Consider the following 18777-nt stretch of genomic DNA (forward strand, 5'->3'; position numbering starts at 1 on the left):
TTTGTGTTCTTCCAAAGTAAAAGGCTCAACATGATGCAAATTTCATTTTGGTCACAAATATATAGTTTGTAGAGTGACAAACTGTATATATTTGGAACAGTATATATATTTAGGTTTTGGTAATAATTGCATTTCAAGATAAAAAAAAAGATGTACTACCAACTTTTTCCAACGTTTGTAGTTTTACTAAATCTGATTGCATCAATAGTAATAGCTTTCGAAAATGTTATTATTTTTATTTTATTTTTTACCGTTTTTACTTCACTTATGTTATTCAACACTCATTTTTCACTTGCATGTCCTTAGATTCTCCAAACTGTAAAAATAAAACTGTTTGAACTTGATGGATACTCAAATTATTACGTTGGAATAATTGGAATAAATTTGTTCTAAGTTGTAAGAAAATTGATATTATGAAGATAATTTTCTAGACATTAATTTTAAGATATTTCTGTCCATTTAAAAATGTATGCAGGTATCATAAATCAAAATAACTAAAATAAAAAACAGAATAAAAAAATGCAATGTCTGATAATTCTAGAAAAAAATATTATGAATTTTTTTTATTATTATCATGTTTCTGTCACGCACAGTAAACTATTAGCAATCTTTCACCCAGACTTTTTGACAGTTGAGTATACTACTACTACTAATAATAATAATAATTATTATTATTATAAAATAGTTAAACCTGGAAAAAAAGACAAAATAAAAACACTTTGCAACAAATTGTTGTACGGAGGGCAGATCCTGCCATAATCAGCAGGAACACAATAATTACATGTTGTGTAATATAAAAGGGCAAATACTTCTTTTGCCCTTTTTCCTTTAACTTTTACAAAGAGTAAAAGGGGAAAAGAAAACATTATAGGAAAAATAAAAAAGAAATCTGTAAATAATTGAACAAAGGAGAAAATATAAAGTGAGAAAATACAAAGAGGAAATGTTAGAGGAGAAAATAAACAAATAAAAAAGTGGCAGTAAAATAAAATAAAAAAAACAGAATGAGGAAAAATTATAAATAAAAACATGATAGTAAATACAAAATGTGTTAAATAAATGCAAAATATAAAAAAACTGAGAACAAATAAACAAGGAAGCTAAGAAAATAAGATTGGAAATAAAATAATATTTCTAATGTTATAATGTATAATTAATCATGTTGAAAATAAAAAATAGTGTTGATTCATATGTAACCAAATTAGTTGGAAAAAGTTATTTATTTATTTTTTGGAAGTGATTTCTGGCACTTCATCAAACCTTTTATTTATCTCTATATGTATTACCAATTTTGACAGAATCCATCCTCCATAAATTTGTACGCAACTTCAAAATAAAACTATATTCGTGCTGAAGACTCGCGGTTCGGGTTTGTCGTTGCTTCATTTTATAGAGATCCATAACCGGAAGTGTCGTTTCCAGCTTGACAGCGCTGAAAGGCTGCCAAACAGAGGCTGACTGATGCTGCCCGCTGCGGTCTCCCTCAATGAGCCGAGGCCGAGCTGAACTTTCACATCTCCTCCTCCGCCGTCTGGGTCCATAGAACCGAACCCGAAAAAACGCTTCTTTTTTTTCCTCAGATGCTCCACAGCCATTTTAAATTGAGCATCCCTCTGTGGGAGATCTGAAATAATAATAATATTACTAATAAAAAAAAATTAAATAAAATCCCTCCGGGTCTGCGGGAGGAGCGGGTCTGAACTGAGGAGATGCCTGACGGGTGGCTCGGTTCTTCTGGGCATCCCGAGCATCGATTAGCGGAGAAATGCTGAAGTTTAGCGGCAGCTCGGTGGTCGCGGCGCTGCTCATCGCGGTGGTTTTCGGCGCTTTCTTCTTCTGCGAGTATCTCATCTACTTCCCGACCATCCTCAAGTGCGCCTGGCCGAAGCTGAGCCGTGCCCGGGGCGGAGAGGGCACCGACGGGCGGCCGGCGGACGCAGCGGTCCGCGCCATGGTGCTTTCGGACACCCACCTCCTCGGAGCGGTGGGGGGACACTGGTTCGACAAGCTCAGGAGGTAATCTCTCCATTTTACCCATCCATTTTAAACACCAGTAAGGTGAGGTGAGGTGAGGCAATAAAAGGAAAAGCCAAAAAATGACAGCGGGGTTGTTTCCAAACGCAGGGAATGGCAGATGGAGCGGGCTTTCCAGACCGCGCTGTGGCTGCTCAAGCCCGAAATAGTCTTTATTCTCGGGGATATCTTCGACGAAGGCAAGTGGAGCTCCCAGAAGGTAACAGAGCTCCATGTTTTCCCTCCTAATGCAGCTGCACTGCTTTTGGATTATCCTAACCATGCTTGGAAATAATAATAATAGAGGAAATAAACTGTGCATGATGTGGATTTAGAGGGTTCTGATCAGATTCTGGTTCTGTTTGGGCCCACAGACCGCAGGGTCTGATGTAAACATCTGCAGCCTCCATCCATCTCTCCACACAATGCTCCATTTATTTCACTGATGCACTGATTTTGGCAGGTCAGCGATTACCGATCTTTAAAAATCCTGACCTGCCGATTCTGATTTTGGCCTTTACCAAATTTGTCTGAAATGTTACAAGATATAGCAAGAAAGTCCCTGAATTGGCAACACCGAGGTGCCTATTGTTAACTGCAAACGAGCAGAAATGACCCGGTGGGCCGGCCTGTCAGCCAAATCTCTCTCACAGGAGAGCAGAAAAGGACAGTGGATGATTTTTAGACCTTTGCTGAGGTGGATCAGGTCCGAAAATTGAGGAAATTGGTGCCGATTGGCCGATAAATTGTCTGGCTCATAAATCGGAGCACCCCAAATTTATTTCACTCACGCTGTAAAAATCATAGAATCTGAGAATATGATGAAATATAACCATTAAGTTTGAGCAGTTTGCCAAACACAAATAGAAAAATGTACAACAATCGCTCCTATTGTCATTTCTAGACCCGGCTGCAGCTCTACTTCCTCAGTGTTTGTTGAATCCTAAAGAAATGTTCCGACTTTCTGACGATTGTTTAGATTAAATTAGGGCCCGGTCTGTCAGTCAAACCTTTCTCACCAGAGAGCAAATGGTTGATTCTTAGACCTTTGCCAAGCTATTTAGGATCGGCTTCACATATAAAAATCGGCCGATCACCAATCTCCCAAAATTAAGGAAATCGGCACCGTTAAATCAGCTGGCCGATAAATCAGTGCACCTAATAACAAATGAAATATTAATCAACATTATGATGTGCAACGACGGCACTTGACAAAATGTAATGTCTGAACTGTGTTTCTATGACTTTGTATTATTATTATGCTGTTTGAAATGTCTTGCTGCTGAAATGTGCTCTACACATAAACACATAAACTGATTGACTTGAAATAAAACATTTTTTCAGGGTTATAAATATCCTTTCGCTGCTAAACCTCCTCACGTGTTAATAGTTTCAGCTCTAATAGAAAAGCAGCATCTGAGGGCCAATTAGAGCCTCATCACAGAAAACTTTAAACCCCTGAAGTAATTAATGGCCTCTGGCGGGGCGCCGCGGCTCGGAGCAGCCACCTCGGCCTTCCCTGGAGATCCCATTAGGACTCCTGAACTGCTCAGGTGAATTTCTGAAACCTTCTCTCTCCGTTTCTCTCTGCAGCACTGGGAGGACGACGTGCGCCGCTTCCACAGGATGTTTCGACACTCCTCGGACACAGAACTGGTCGTACTGGTCGGCAATCACGACATCGGGTTCCATTATGAGTAAGCACGCAACGCCTCTCCGCTTTGGCTCCTTTTGTGTAAAAATAAAACAACGGTTGACCTTTCAGAGGCGGGACGCTGCTGAAAATCCTGATGAATTAAACACTGAGATTAGAGCTCACACTCCCTGAGCATACTGATTTTATTTTTACTGCCGTCACTGTTAAACACAAAATCTTACCAAATATTTCCTGTCTGGTTTTAATGCAAATATTTTTTGTGAACACATTTGAGACAACATTTGCTTTGAATAAATAAACTGAATTAAATATCTTAGTACACTTGAAATATGACAAAGCTAACTTACAAGAAACAGGAGGTTGTTCTAAGCCAGTAATTCCTGAAGACTGATAAAAGGTTCTAGTTCCACTGGCAGATCATTTCACTTCTAATATGGGAAAAAATGTTTTATAATAAGTGAAATAATCTGCCAGTGGAACTAGAACTTTGTATCAATATTCAGGAATAACCAGCCTAAAACAAGCTCATATTTCTTGCTTGCTGAAAAGTTACAATAAAGTTAGTTTTGTCGTATTTCCAGTGTACTAATATATTTCCACTATAAACTAGACCAAAATAGTTGGATACATTCTGTGTTTTTGCAGTGCTGCTTCCAGAAATAGCTACCAGGAGTATCAGCGAAATCTTCTCTGCTGCAGAGCCGGAAAAACAAAAGGAGACGAGTTTGTCCACATTACATAAATGTTTCAGAAACGTTTGAGGTGTGAACCAATCGGAACGAGTTTAGTTAGATAATGCCAGAGTTATGTGTAGTAAATGCTGTCAGGAATGAGAACACACTGCAAAAACACAAAATGTAACTTAGTATTTTTGTCTAGTTTCTAGTGCAAATATCTTAGTACACTTAAAAAGAGACAAAACTATATTATAAGTAACATTTCAGCAAGATAAATTAGCTTTTTAAAGAAATAATTCTAAAAAAATCATTCTGGGAGATTATTTAACTTATTTTCCCATGTTACAAGTGAAAATTTAGCAATATTAAGAAATTATTGACTTAAAACAAGCTCCTATATTTATTGAAAAATTATTTGTAAGTTAGTTTTGTATTATTTCAAGTGTATTAAGATATTTGCACAAGAAACTAGAACATTAAATACTTGTGTTAGATTTTGTGTTTTTGCAGTGCACACAGTCTGAACTGTTTGGAAAACACAAAAGGCTTTATTGACTAAGGTTTCCTTACCATCAGCCCTCTGCACACCACCCTGCTGCACAAAGGTGAACCAAACACAGACTACTGCACCACTGCAAACCTGCAGAGTCTCGTTTTAGGAAGACACCTGGTTGTTTTTTTCAAAGTAACACAGGGCCTAGAAAAATATATAAATGTTGAGTATTATCACATGCTGTCCAGATCCATATTTTATTGGGATTTTGTGTGGTGGATAAACAGGCAGTAATGCATAATTGTGATGCGGAAGGAAAATGAGACATGATTTTCAAAATATCAAGTGTTTACATTCAGCCTGATCTTAGTCAATACTTTGTAAAAATGACTTTTTGCTTCAGTTACAAATCAAAGTCCTTTGGGAAATGCACCAGTTCTGCACCTCTACAGACTAACTTTCTTTAAAGAATTTCACTCTTTACATTTAAAAGCAAGTTTTTCATAATATAACTCAATGTGATATATATATACATATATATATAAAATGTAAAATAAATTAATGTTCTGAAATGTTTGTAGTCTGGCAGCAAACTAAAGAAGAAAGTATTTATTTTTTATTCCTGTGGAAACTTTTAAACAGCAGCAGCGCCGCAGCTCTTAGTGGTTCTAGTTCATTTTTGATGTTCGAGACTTGCGCTACGTTTCAGAGATGTTGCATTCATTGTTTTTGCAGAAGGAAAGTGACACACGGTGCAGAAAATAATCTCGCAGTTAAATTTTTGATGCATGTGCTTCAGAGATGTGGGATTATGTCGACATGCGGCTGCTCTTACGGGCTTTGATTCAATCCGTGCAGCAGGGAGTGGAACTGGCACAGCCCTTATGTAACAGTGCATGACAGGCATGACGTGCCGGGCTGAGCAGCAGCTTTTTAACCCTCACTGTTTGCGTTGTTGTGTTGTGTTTCCCCTGCAGGATGGACTGGTTCAAGCTGCAGCGCTTTGAGAAGGTCTTCAACGCCTCCTCCACCAGGATTGTTACCAAAAAGGGAGTCAAGTGAGTGACAGGAAGTAGAAAAGCATAAAATGCTGCAGCCATCAGTTAGGCTTCTTCACAAGAAAAAAATACACAATATTATTTAGTTTCTAGTAAAAGTCACTCTACACCTATTGTAAAAGTTCTCAGACTTTTCCTCCCTATTTTAAGAGATGGATTTTTTAATAAAGGGGGGTTCTGTTGAGATGCTATGAGCGGTTAGTAGCTTACCCAGTTTTATTTCTCTCTAAATACATTTAAGTATTTTTTACAGGGGACTTTTTCTGTATTAAAATACAATACATTTAGCCCTGACTGATACATTGTGATAAACGATAATATTGTTGTTTTAAGACCATTTTCAAGTAAAAATGTAATAATAATGGTAATGGCATAATGATGGAAGAACAGATTCTTAAAGATCAATAAACTTTAAATTCTAAAGAACCATGAGCACATTAGCAACTGGAAGACATTTTAAGTATCCGAAATAAATAAACAACAACAGAAATAACAAATGGAAAGAATCATAGTCTCTGTAAATACAAAAAAACAGGCTGGTTGAGGCCAAAGCACCAGATTGAAGATTTTTGTCGTCCAACTTTTGGTGGAAAGTGAAAAACAATAAATCATGCAAATGGAAATCACTGTTTAAATTTGTCATGCAATTAATTAATTGGTTTATTACTCATTACAACAGTGCCAGTTTAGATTGACTAACACAATAATTTTGATTAATTAATAACAAAGATTCTAACACGTTACAAATTTTAAGTCATTTAATCAATCTGGCTTTTATTTTATTATTTTTTACACAAAAGTCCTGAGCTGGAACCTTTGTGTTTCTTATTGTGTTTCTGGTTCGCCTGTAAACCTGACGCACAAGTGACATCTATAAGCAAGAGCAATGACCGACAAAGCCATTTCTCTTGGCCCACCAGAGGTTAAAGTTCCCTTCATAAAACAATCTAATGCTTGAAAAGTCTGTTGTTGTGCTCAAATTGTGCTAAAAGGAGTTAGCCAATCACTGAAGCTACTCAAGCCTAAAATAGCATCTCATTGCTAAACATGTTGCAGTAGCACCAATGTCTCCAGTGCTAATGTCAGCATCCAGATGTCTAAGTATTTTTTCATAGAAGTTGCATGAATGATCAGATTTTCTGAAATACTTTGCACCAATCTAATGGTTCAATAACATAAATAACTGATTAAAATAAATAAATGTTGTTGAGCTCATATGTCTATTTATTCAATAATTTAGCATAAAAATCTTTTGCTTATTTTGTCAGCCATCACCATATTCAATAAATCTGAATTAATACAACATTTAATTTCCTTTTGGGATTGATAAAGTATTTTTGAATTGTGGTCGCAGGTGTAGTTTGGAGACGTTTTATCATCTGCCAGTTAATCTGTGCCAGCTTTCAGCAGCCATCCTGGGATCTTATCGGGAATTAGCGCTTTCCCAGGATTGATCCTGTCGAGTCTTGGCCGACTTTAGCGATAAAAGCTGAAAGGTCGGATGGTGGAGGAGAACCAAATCTCTCCCTATAGCTGCTGGATTTGATGCTTCGAATAAAGAGATGCTGAGCCGATCTGGAAGAGAAACTTCACTCTCCTCTGCCCTCTGTGGGGTTTTCCTCTGCCAGGCTCACCTGCTCTCCGCTGTGTTTTTGCTGCGTCGGTGCGTTTTGCAATCCTGATCCCCGTTAAAAGTGCAGACGCTGCCATGTTGTCCAAGCGCTGCCCTGCAGGCTGCATCACCTCTGTGGTCGTCAAAGGCTTATAGCAGCGCTTATGCTACCTACAGTTAACTTTTTTAGATTTGTTTGAATAAATTAGGAAGGTGTATTGATTCAAACTTAACTTTATGTTGAAAGGTTTCTCAGGTTTGTGTTGTAAAGCTTCTTCACCAGACAGATGGAGCTGCTGCTGCTGCTGCAGCTGCAACTGGAATCAATGATTTCTCAACAATGTGTGAAAGGCAGCGTGTAAATGAACGCGTCAGGGAGAAAATGGGTCATTTATTCTGACAGGATTGTTACTGTTCACCATTCTGGAAAATATAGAGTCTGGAAAACGATGGAAGTTCATGGAGAGATTTCCAGGTTTGGATTAGAAAAAATAGATTATTAGAAAAATAGTGGTGATTAAAGACTCTAATCCTTCACATACATGTTGATCCATCCATCCATCCATCCATCCATCCAGTTTGAACAGAACTAAGAACTGAGTTAAAGTATGTGTGATAATTTACCATAATGAGTCTAAACTTTACTTAAAATCTGCAGTACCTTAAAAGAAAAACAACTGAAAAACATTTCCCCATGAGGTTAGAAATCCGCACCTGCAGGTAAATTAGCAATAAAAATCTGTGCATGCTCCCCTCCTGTTTGCAGCTTCCTGCTGGTGAACAGCGTGGCGCTGCATGGCGACGGCTGCCCCATCTGCCAGTCGGTGGAAAAGGACCTGATCAAACTCTCCAGAGACCTCAACTGCTCGCTTCAGGTGGGAGCAGGTTTCTGCCAGCTCTCTGCACCAGAGTTGGGTAGTAACTAGTTACATTTACTCAATTACATTTACTTGAGTAATTTTTTTGGGGAAAAAACCCCCAAAAACTTTTAGGAGTATTTATAGTACCGGTGTACTTTTTAATTTCACTTGAGTAACTTTATTATGAAGTATTTCTACTCTTACTTGAGTAAAATTTATGGGTTTTCTACCCACTGAATGAAAAACAAAAATGTTTTAATCAAATGTTCTCCAGACATATTTTGTTAAAACATAACCAAATATTAAACAAACATGTAGTTTTTGTTAAAGTTAAAAAAAATGTAAAGAGAAATAATACCCTTGTTTTGATACTTTATATGGACATAATCAGGCACGTGCAGAAGGGGGGTCTGGAAGGGGCTTGAGCACCTGCCCCTTTTGGTCAATTTTTTATTTTTTTTTTGTACTATTTTCTAAGCCCTCTTCTGACACATAATACATGTACTAAAATAATTTGCTTTTTGTTGGTTTTTTTATTTTTTATACAACATAATAAGCCCCCCGGTCATCTTGTTACCTTTGACCTTTTGCCTGTGACGCATGACGCAGTTGCCTCTCACGCAGTGAGATAAGGCGGCTAACTGGAGCTGAATATGGCAATACTTTCCTATAACAAAATAAACCTGCAGAAAGAAATCACTAATAAAATATCTTACATATGCATAGTTGTATGCTTTAGAGATTTTCCTTAGCTTTGATTGTATATCTCACAATTTTGTAATTTATCATTGTTTATTAAACTCTGAAAGCTGTGTGGCATTTCTAATATTCTGTCCTAGAATGCAGTTAGATGTGCCCTTTTTTTTGAGCACCTGTCCCTTTAGTGGTCTCTACACGACATAATGAATTAATCAACTTACAATTAACCATTGATTGAAAATGTTCCAAGAGTAAAGCCTAGTTAACAGGCAGAGTTTTTTTGTCCCTGTTACGAATTAGGACACCCGGATTATTGGGATGACTTACAAAATAATCCTAACCGATAATCCTGTCGTTTGTGGTGTTAAGAGTGTTCTGGTCCTCTCGAAAGGACTTCCATCTAAAATCGGTGACATTCACAAACATTATTGGATTGTCTTGGTCCGATGTCGCACTAAACTGGAACTACGAACTAGAACGCAACCTGTTGAATGTGACAGGTAGCCAATCAGAGCGCGGTGACGTAAGCACGTAGGGGAAGCCAAAACAAGAACATGGCGTAACCGAAAGTCCTGTGGATATCGAAGATGGAGGACCGACTCGTTGATATGTGGCAACAACGGGAATGTTTGTTGAACATTTCGTGTAAGGCATATCACAACCAAAATGAAAAGGAGAAGAGTCTGAAGGAAACTGCTACCACCCGGTAACTTTTCAGCTACCAATCATAAGTTAGTTTTAACAATAACGTTTATTCACTGCAAATATTTCATAACATCAAAGCAGCAACAACTTAAAATCATAATCAACCGGTGAAGCTAAATGAAACGACAGAACAAAAAAAAAAACAACCTAAACACATTGCAACACAAGTTAAAAAAATTAAACTCACCTCCTTATCATAGCGCAGCAGTACTTTAACACTTTTTCTTTCTGTGACGTCTTTAATCGCTTAAGAGAACTCCACTATCACCACTGTCTCTAAATCGTCTGCCATGTTTGTTTACTCTTAATTCCCGTACGATATCGCGGGGTTCTTCTTCTTCTTTGATATCGCGGGGTTTTACGGGATTTCCTATCTTAAATCTTAATATTCTTGAGTGAATGCAGTTCACAGAATGCGACCAAAACTAAGATATTTTTTTATAACATGTGTGGTATCTCAAGTTTTGAAAATCGGCCAACAATTTTTAAAACCTGCCGTGTGACATAAGCCCTTCGTTTAGAGTTGTATTTGACCTCCATCCAGCTTAGGGCGCCACTGGTCACCCTTCAGCGAAACCGTTGATACAGAAACAAAGATGGCGGCCAGAAGAGAACGGGAAAGAGAAACGGTTAAACCAAAAGTCCGGTGTGGGATATGAAATGCACTTTATGCGGTTCTAGTTTGAAATATAAGCACTCGTTAGCTCCTTACGTTTCACCTTAAATAGATAGCGCTCATTCAGCGTAAACAATTAAACATTATTAATGGGACTTCATGGCGCGAAGTTTTAATATTTCTTCAAGAGCAACCATAGATGGTACATCTATGAACATCTGTTTATTGGGAATTAAGTGTTTTACATATTTTATTCTTAACATTTTTCATTTTTCTGCCCAGCAACATAGTCAATCAGAGGTAAAAACAGTCCCTGTGTGTTTACTCCTGTGCAGAAGTCGCAGTCTGACGGTGAAGAGACAGAGAACTGTGAGGGCTCCCAGTCCTATCCTCCCACCGCCCCCATCATGCTGCAGGTAAACCGGGATAAAATCTGAAGCCGCTCCGCTCAGTCCAACATTTTAAAATCTATTTTATGTGGCCAACAAAGATTATAAGAGTTGGATAAATCTACCCTTTATGGAGGAGTGTAAGGCTGCAACTAACGATTATTAATAATTAATAATTATTATTAATCAGATTTTAAAAAATGCCTGCAGATTTTTCTGTGAATTATCCCATTGTATTCAATATTAGAAATACACAAGATTCAAATAAATCAATTTCTTTTTTTAAAATAAGAAAATGATCTTTTTCATGCTTTAAATGCAACAGCATTCCTTTCATGTACGCTTGAGTATTTGTAGCAAAGGAAGTTTAAAAAAAACCCACTTTTAATAATGTGAAAAGTTCACCTAATATTACTACAGTACATGACTAATCTGGTGATAATATTTTTAATAAATTGATTAATAACTGTAGAGCTAAAGGTGATTGATGGTAGATTTATTACAGGGTTTGAACCAGGTGAATGTAAAGCTTGAGGAGTTCGTGGTAGAACAGATTTATGGACAAAGAAAGATGTTTTCGTACAGCTCTGGTTTAATTACTGCTCTGAATATGTTTTACCTTTTTTAAATCTGTACACTCCAGTTATTGACTAATCGATTACTAAATTAGTTGAGGATTATATCAATAATCTTATTAATCACGATTAATACGATTAATCATTTCAGCCCTAGAAGGGTAGTTGTAATGTGACAAAATGTGTGTGTGTGTGTGTGTATGTGTGTGTGTGTATATATATATATATATATATATATATATATATATATATATATAAATTGTTGTACTTTTAGCTTGATGCAGCCAGCGGCAGCACCAGACTTTTCTGCCTCAGTTTTGTAGCTTCAGGTTTAGACTTTCCCATCTTTTATCTGACATTTAACACACAGATGCTCTGACATCTGCTTCTCCTGCAGCACTACCCGCTGTACAGAGTGAGCGACGCCAGCTGCACGGGGCAGGACGCCGCGCCGCCTGAGGAGCGCCACCTGCTGTTCAGAGAGAAGTACGACGTGTTGTCAAAGGAGGCCTCCCAGCGGGTGAGTCTTCTGCAGTATTAGCGTTGAGGTGATGAAAGCGGTGATGTAAGGAAGCAGCTCCTAAGGTGAATTTGGGTCGTTTCTTCTTTTCCCTCTTCAGCTGCTGCAGTGGTTTAAGCCGCGGCTCATCCTGAGCGGACACACCCACAGCGGATGTGAGGTTCTCCATGACAACAAGTACCCAGAAATCAGCGTGCCGTCTTTCAGCTGGAGGAACAGGAATAACCCCAGCTTCATCCTGGTGAGTGGGAACACAGAGACGCTCTGCGCAGAGACAGATTATTTCATTTTTAGCTGTTTTTTCACCTTCAGGTTACCCCAAGTTTGTTACAGTAGTTTTTTTCACTGAACTTTTCAGTTTTGAAACCTGAAAGTGTGCTGGGATTTGTAAAAATCTACTCAATGAAGAGTGTAATGACAAAACAAATCCAGTATCATTTTACTCGTTTATGACTTGGTTTGTCCAGCTTCTTAACATGCGGTTCTATTTACTGTTCAGTTCAGTGAGTTTCATTGAGATTTTATACAAAGTCTTGTATTAAAAAACTGAAAAATCACAAAATCTGTACCAGGTATTTTTTCCCAGTTTCTAGTGCAAATAAATTAGTACACTTGGAAAAAACCCCCATAAAAGTAACAGTAACTTTTCACCAAGATATAGCAGCTGGTTTTAATTTAATAATTCCTTAATATTGGCCTAAAAGGGGCAGCTTATTTAACTTATAATGTGTGAAAAATGTCTTTTTATAAGTGAAATAATCTGGCAGTGTTACTAGCAGTAGTACTTTTCTCTCCGATGTGGGAAAAGATGACAAATTTAGGTGAATTTAGTTTAAGTTTTCAACACTTTTATTTTAGTTATTTACTTAAAATAACCTCTGAAAAGTTACTTTTATGTTAGTTTTGTCTTATTTCAAGTATCCAAAGATATTTGCACCAGAAACTAGACCAAGTATACCTGGTAAGATTCTGTGTTTTTCCATTTAAAGTTAAAAATCTGAAAACGGGGCTTTTATTTCTATCCAGCCTCTTTGTTTTTGTTGAACCACCTGTTGCTGCTGCTGTTCCTACGAGAAAAGTCCTTTTTCCAAAACAACTCCAGCTCAGTCGGATTGGATGGAGAGCATCTGTGGAAATCAGGTTTTTAAAGTTTTGACAGATTTCCAATTGAACTTTGACTGGGCCACTCTTAACTCCGGCTCACCGTATCTTTTTATGTGGCCCTCCAGACTCCAGACGGCAAGTTATATTAATCAGTCACTCAAGCTTTTCATGATTCTGCGATTGTGAAGATGCACACAAAATCAACAAATCCCAGAGTTATAGTTGGGAACTTTCCTTATTAACAAAACAGTTATAAAAAAATGCAAGTAGAAAAAATGAAGGGCATCAGAAAGAGGAAAACAATCTTAAATTATTTTAGTTTTATTCCTAATAAATAACTGAGTATATAGCAACATTTTCACATAACTGGTCAAAAATATTGGGTTTAAGTGACGCTAACTCCCACCTGCAGATGGCAGTATTTCTTATTTTTACACACTGTTGCCTCAGCCTTACTTGACATCAAGTTATAGTCTGTGATTGACATTTATCATCAGAAATAAGCACAAAATTCTTTGTAAATATTTCTAAATTAAATGCCACAAAATCAGATTTTCATTGTAAAAAAATCTCAAAAACTATCAAGCAACCTTGTGGGACTGATCAAAGTGAAAAGATGTTCAATATTTTTTTATTTTAAGAAGTACTTATTGAATGTTTATTCATATTTTAATGGTTGTTTGAAGGGTTTTATCGGTACATTCTGGCACAGCCGACCCTTTGAGGGCGTTGATGGCGTTCATGTGGCCCAGAGTGAGTCGGGTTTCCTCGCTGCTCTAAACCTGCGTTCTGCCTCTGGCTGTATGTTCAGGGTCGCCGCGCCGCTGGAAGGCCGACCTCCTGTCTCAGCTCTTTTCCAGACCCTTTCTCCCAGGAAGCGCCCCGTTTTTAGCTCCATCCATCCTCCCATCAACTCTGAACTGCTTCCCCTGTTCCTGCTGGAGAAAACCATCCCCACAGCATGATGCTGCCACCACCATGTCTCACGGTGTGAATGCTGTTTGTTCACTAATGTGGTCCATACACCTGTTCATCCATCCATCCATCCTTCCATTCATCCATCCATCCATCCATCCATCTATTAGGGCTGAAACGATTAATCGTCATGAATCAATTATTCAAATAATCGGTTAATCGTTAACTGAAAAATACCAGTTTATTTTCTTATTTAAAAAGGAATTATTTCTTTATATGTGTGTCTTTATGCATTTCTAATATTGTACAAATGTGCCATTTTTAAAAAAAATCTGATTGATCGATTAATCATCAAACGATAGAATAATCAATTACTGTGAAATGCCTGATTGGTATTTGGGGTTAAAGGTCACCAAACATTTGCAGGTGGGTTCAACAGGTATCCATGAGGAATGACTTCACAGCCAAAACAAGAGAATAAATAATAATTTTGCTTTTTTTATTGTAAAATGCTGAATCATGTTTTAATATTCTAAAATAATTGAATTAGTTTAGTTTGTTTTGTGAACTTTTGTGATGTTTTCTTGTATAAAAATCATTTGATGTTTCTTTTTTAATCTGTTTGCATTTTTCTGTTTAATTTTCTAACCTTATTTTTCTTATTTATTCAAGAATTGATATCAGTTTTACTTCTTTTTCTCTCACAAAAAATGCTGCAGCTGCTAGCTTCCGGGCGCCCTCTAGTGGCGAACGTGGAGAACTTACAGGCGGCTAACATCTCTCTACCTCCCCAGGCGTCGGTGTCGCCCGGCGGTCACTCCTTGTCCAAATGTTTCCTCCCGGAGGAGAGCACGGTGATCGGGGTGTATTGCTCGGCCGGAGCCGGGCTGCTGCTGCTGCTGCTGGCGCACTGTCTGTGGATGAAGGGGCTGCTGCAGCTCAGCCTCTGCCTGCTGGGGAAGCACAAGTCTCTGTGAACTACGTTACCCAGAGTGCACCTCGCCTGGTAACATACCCGGGTGTCCGTCCGCACAGCCTCTGTTTGTTGAATCATGTGAAGGATACAAGTATATTTATATCTATATAAATGTGTAAATCAGTGCTGGCATTGATGATGATAATCGGTTTTAAAGTCGGACATTTGTCGGGCTGGACATGTAAATAAACGCTGCTGTGAGTTGGAGCTGCCAATCATGATTTATTTCATTTTAATTATTTTATTTTTAAAATCTGTTCTTGATGTCAGACCATCCGTCACCGCTGCTCGTTGTTTTTTATGATCTGTATGTATTTAATCAAGACTTTCTGTGCCAAATTGTTGACAAGTTTCTGATGAGATGTTCTTAATAAAGAGTTTTCTGGTGGAAAAAACGAAGCAGAGAACAAGAAAACTGTCTATCAGCAATTATCTTTGCAGAAGCTTTTTGGTTTATCTTCTAAAGATGTTATTGTTTATTTTTCCCCAACATTTATTTCGTAAAACCTGTAGTAATGCGATGATGCGTTCAAGTTACCTCGGAAGTCAGAACTTTCATTCTGTTAACCAGTGATGGGCACAGCTAGCTAAAAAGTTAGTAAAGCTAAATGTTGAAGCGTTACAACAACAGAGCCTATTTAGCAGAAGCTAATGCTAAGGTGCTAACTTCAAAGCATATATGCAATTGAAAAGCTACAACATTTAAGCACAGATTTAATGTTTAAATAATTTACATATCTGATGCCATTGTTTTTTTTTTCTATTTTTAATATTTTGTTCTCTTATTTCAATAAAGTTACTGGGGAAAAATAGATATGAGCGTGGAACTGTTGAGTAAACGGTCATCACCCACTTCAAAATAAAAGCATGAAAAATAAAGATCTTAACTTGAAGAATTGTTATACAATTGATAACCAAAACGTTAACACAGACGTCACACTTTATTAAACTGCACGTTTTCTAAACAGCTAAATAAATTAGTATTTTATAATTTAGGAAGCTAGCTACGCTAGCAATAGCGCATTAGCATAATTGTGCCCACCACTGCTGCTGCTGCCAACCAACTCAAGGCTAAAACTCTTAAAATAGTTAAAAACACAGTTGGTTGCAGTATTTCCTGATTTAAAAAACGCTTCCCCTAACAATCCCAAAGTTACCAAGCCTTTCTCTGCTCTTTCTGCTGCCTTAGAAACACTAAAAAGAGGAAAAAACAAAACGGACACAGCTGGACACCAGGGTGGAAATAAAGCAAAGTCCTCTAATGTGCCTCTTTATTTAAAGAAAATAAAAACGTCATTTAATCATCCTCCCAAGGCCCAAACAAGGCTTTTCGCACCTCCAGTCAGTTCACTCTCTTTCGGGGATAGACGTGTACGGTAGCAGAAGAAAAAAAGGCTGATGCTGTTTGTACAAGGAAAAGAGCTCGTCTTGTTGGGTGCTGCTCACACATTCATAGTGCCTGTGCCATTAAAGTATGGCTCCAAAGGACCAAAGAATTACTAATATTGCACGCTCTCATTTATTCATCTTCATCCTAAACATGCTTTCCTATGTGTGTATGTATACATATTTACCGTATACATACATAGGTATGTACACCTAGGCACACACATAATTAAACATGTATAATTGTACATATATATTTATATAGACCTATAAATTTACATGTACATACATTTATAAAATTTTACACGCACGACACGCACTCGGCCTCGCATACGCACACGATGTGTCTGTGAGTCTATGTTTCTTATGTACACATGCGCACAGGCACGCACATCAGCACAGATCTCACACGCTTCATCTCAAAAAACTAAAATAAAAACAAAAAGTAAGTTGGTTCCTATTAAAACAACACCAGGTTGCAATTTGGACACTTTCAATGGATTTTCCAATGTTTGTTTAAAGCTGTGAAATTCAAAAAATATATTTATATATATTTATATATAAGGAGAAAAAACAAAAGTAAAACTGAAACAACGAGAAAAAAAGAAAAAAAAAGGCATGGCGCTGCAACATCTGGTCTTCACTGCAGGTAAGTGGTTAATTTGCATAATGTATACAGGTTTTTAGGATTTTTATTTTTTTTGTCCGTATTTTTTTCTTTTTCTTTTTTCTCCCCCATTTTTTACTAAACAGCATTTCCTTTATTTTTATAAACCAGAAAAAACTAAACTCTACAGAGAAAGTCCCCTACCCGCAGTCTCTTCGCTGCCGATAGAGTTTTTGACATCAAGCTGTACAGCGCAGTCGAAAACATACTTACATCTGAGCTCATTTACAGGTACAGCCATAATCAAGGCACAAAGATCTACAAGTAGATTTGTTTTTCTTTCAATTAAGTTGTACAAAATAATATTACATTTTACAGTCTGTACAGGATAATTCGACCTTGCACAGTGTACAAGTTAACAAAAAAAAACAACAAATACATTTTTTCCCCTCCTGCCCTCCTCCCATTCAGTATCTCTAAGCTAAAAAGGGTGGAAAAAAAAACAAAACAATAAAACAAAACCAGAAAAAGGACGCCGGTTCGAGTCCGTGGAGGCAGCAGGGCTAAGGTGCAGAGAGCTCAGTCGTCATCGCGTTATTTCCTGCCCTCCTTTCCCCTCCTTTTTTATCTCATCTCTCGCTCCACAAGTCTCTCGGCAAGCCAACATCGTGACAGGGCGGGTAATAAATATTATGATGCTACATTGTGTGTATGTTTCCTCTGGAGAAATAAAATAAACAGCAAGAAAAAGAAGGACTTTTAAAGGAAATGGTTCCTCTCTCCGTCAAACGATGGAGGAGGCGGCGGCGGCGGCGAAGTTACGGTGGCGGTTCATTCCTGCCTCTACACTGAGGTCCTGTCGGTGTGTGTGTGTTTTTTCTTTCTTTTCTTTTTTTATTTCCACACTCTTTACCAAAGCAGGTCCCAAAAAAACAATAAAGAGGGCAAAAAAAAAATCTAAAATAATAAAATCAGGAGGTAGCCCGAGGCTTAGTGGAATGACAAAAATGAAGGCATTTAAAAAAAAAAAAGGAAAAAAAAAGAAGGAAGGATTCAAAGAAAAATATTCAAGAAGCAGCACGTGACAACTTTGTTCCCCGAACTTCCAATAACATCATCGGATTAAAGGGGATAAATCAAGAAAAAAAGTACAAAAAAGTTGAAAAGATGAAGAGGATTTGACACACTTCAGTAGTACTTCATATTCCTCGACAGGAGGGGGAATCTGAGGGTCTCTGGGGAGTAGAAAGGGTTCGTCAAGGATGCAGAGTGGCAGAGAGGAAACACAGAGGGGCCAACAGAGAGAGAGAGAGACACAGAGAGAGAGAGAGGGACGCGTCTCTGCCGTCCATCACAACAGTTCGTACTGCCGCAGGTGCATTCTCTGGATGATGTCCCGGCAGTCGTTGAACACCCGCCGGATGTTCTCCGTGTCCACGGCGCAGGTGAAGTGCGGGTAGCAGTAATGTCTGCCGTCGCCGCTCGCAGTGCTGATCCGCTGCGGGGGAGACGACAGGAAACCGTCAGGGTTTCAGAATAAAAGCCCTGATCGCAGGAAAGTGCTAGACCGCAAAAACAACTGAAGCAAGAAGTCGAGGAAATTATGGACAACCCTGACCGCCCTCTTCACGAGACAGAGCGTCTTCAGTCAGAGGCTCCTTCAGATTCACTGCAATACAGACTGCTACAGGAGATCTTTCCTGCCAACAGTCTACAGTAACTCTGAAGAATCTGAATTAATATGAGCTACAACATCATTTAATTTACCTTTGGGATGAATAAAGTATTTTTGAATTTGAATTTAATTTTGGGAAATATGGATTTTTTCCTCTCAAACCAATCCATTCCTTGTGTTTCTACACTGCAAAAAAAACAAAATTTTACCAACTGTTTTTGTCGGGTTTCTAATTAAATA

The 18777-nt window shown here is 37.9% G+C and overlaps 2 protein-coding genes across 4 annotated transcripts in view; one reads left to right on the forward strand and one right to left on the reverse strand.

Annotated features, from left to right (window-relative positions):
- The first annotated feature begins 1300 nt into the window (after positions 1 to 1300).
- mppe1 (metallophosphoesterase 1) lies at positions 1301 to 17281 on the forward strand. 2 transcript variants are annotated; one of them, XR_477366.2, is made up of 10 exons: positions 1301 to 2016; positions 2125 to 2233; positions 3607 to 3710; positions 5818 to 5898; positions 8277 to 8385; positions 10726 to 10806; positions 11752 to 11874; positions 11975 to 12115; positions 13790 to 13966; positions 14688 to 14776. XR_477366.2 is itself a non-coding variant. In XM_007567390.2 (9 exons), the coding sequence occupies exons 1-9, from the start codon at positions 1766 to 1768 to the stop codon at positions 14868 to 14870; spliced, it is 1182 nt and encodes a 393-aa protein (XP_007567452.1). In that variant the 5' UTR covers positions 1314 to 1765; the 3' UTR covers positions 14871 to 17281. The 2 variants fall into 2 exon arrangements, 1 of the variants encoding a protein (XP_007567452.1); XM_007567390.2 differs by lacking the exon at positions 13790 to 13966 and having other exon boundaries at positions 1314 to 2016; positions 14688 to 17281.
- Positions 16124 to 18777, reverse strand: part of gnal2 (guanine nucleotide binding protein (G protein), alpha activating activity polypeptide, olfactory type 2) — a 78743-nt gene continuing 76089 nt past the window's right edge. The window contains exon 12 of one of the 2 annotated variants that reach the window (XM_007567387.2): positions 16124 to 18360. In XM_007567387.2, the coding sequence (XP_007567449.1) occupies positions 18214 to 18360 (147 nt within the window). In that variant the 3' untranslated portion in view covers positions 16124 to 18213. The remainder of the gene's footprint in view (positions 18361 to 18777) is intronic. The other variant, XM_007567388.2, reaches the window with a different exon arrangement.

This window comes from Poecilia formosa, unplaced genomic scaffold (genome assembly GCF_000485575.1).
Source record: "Poecilia formosa unplaced genomic scaffold, Poecilia_formosa-5.1.2 Scaffold208, whole genome shotgun sequence".
In the NCBI taxonomy this organism is placed as follows: domain Eukaryota; kingdom Metazoa; phylum Chordata; class Actinopteri; order Cyprinodontiformes; family Poeciliidae; genus Poecilia; species Poecilia formosa.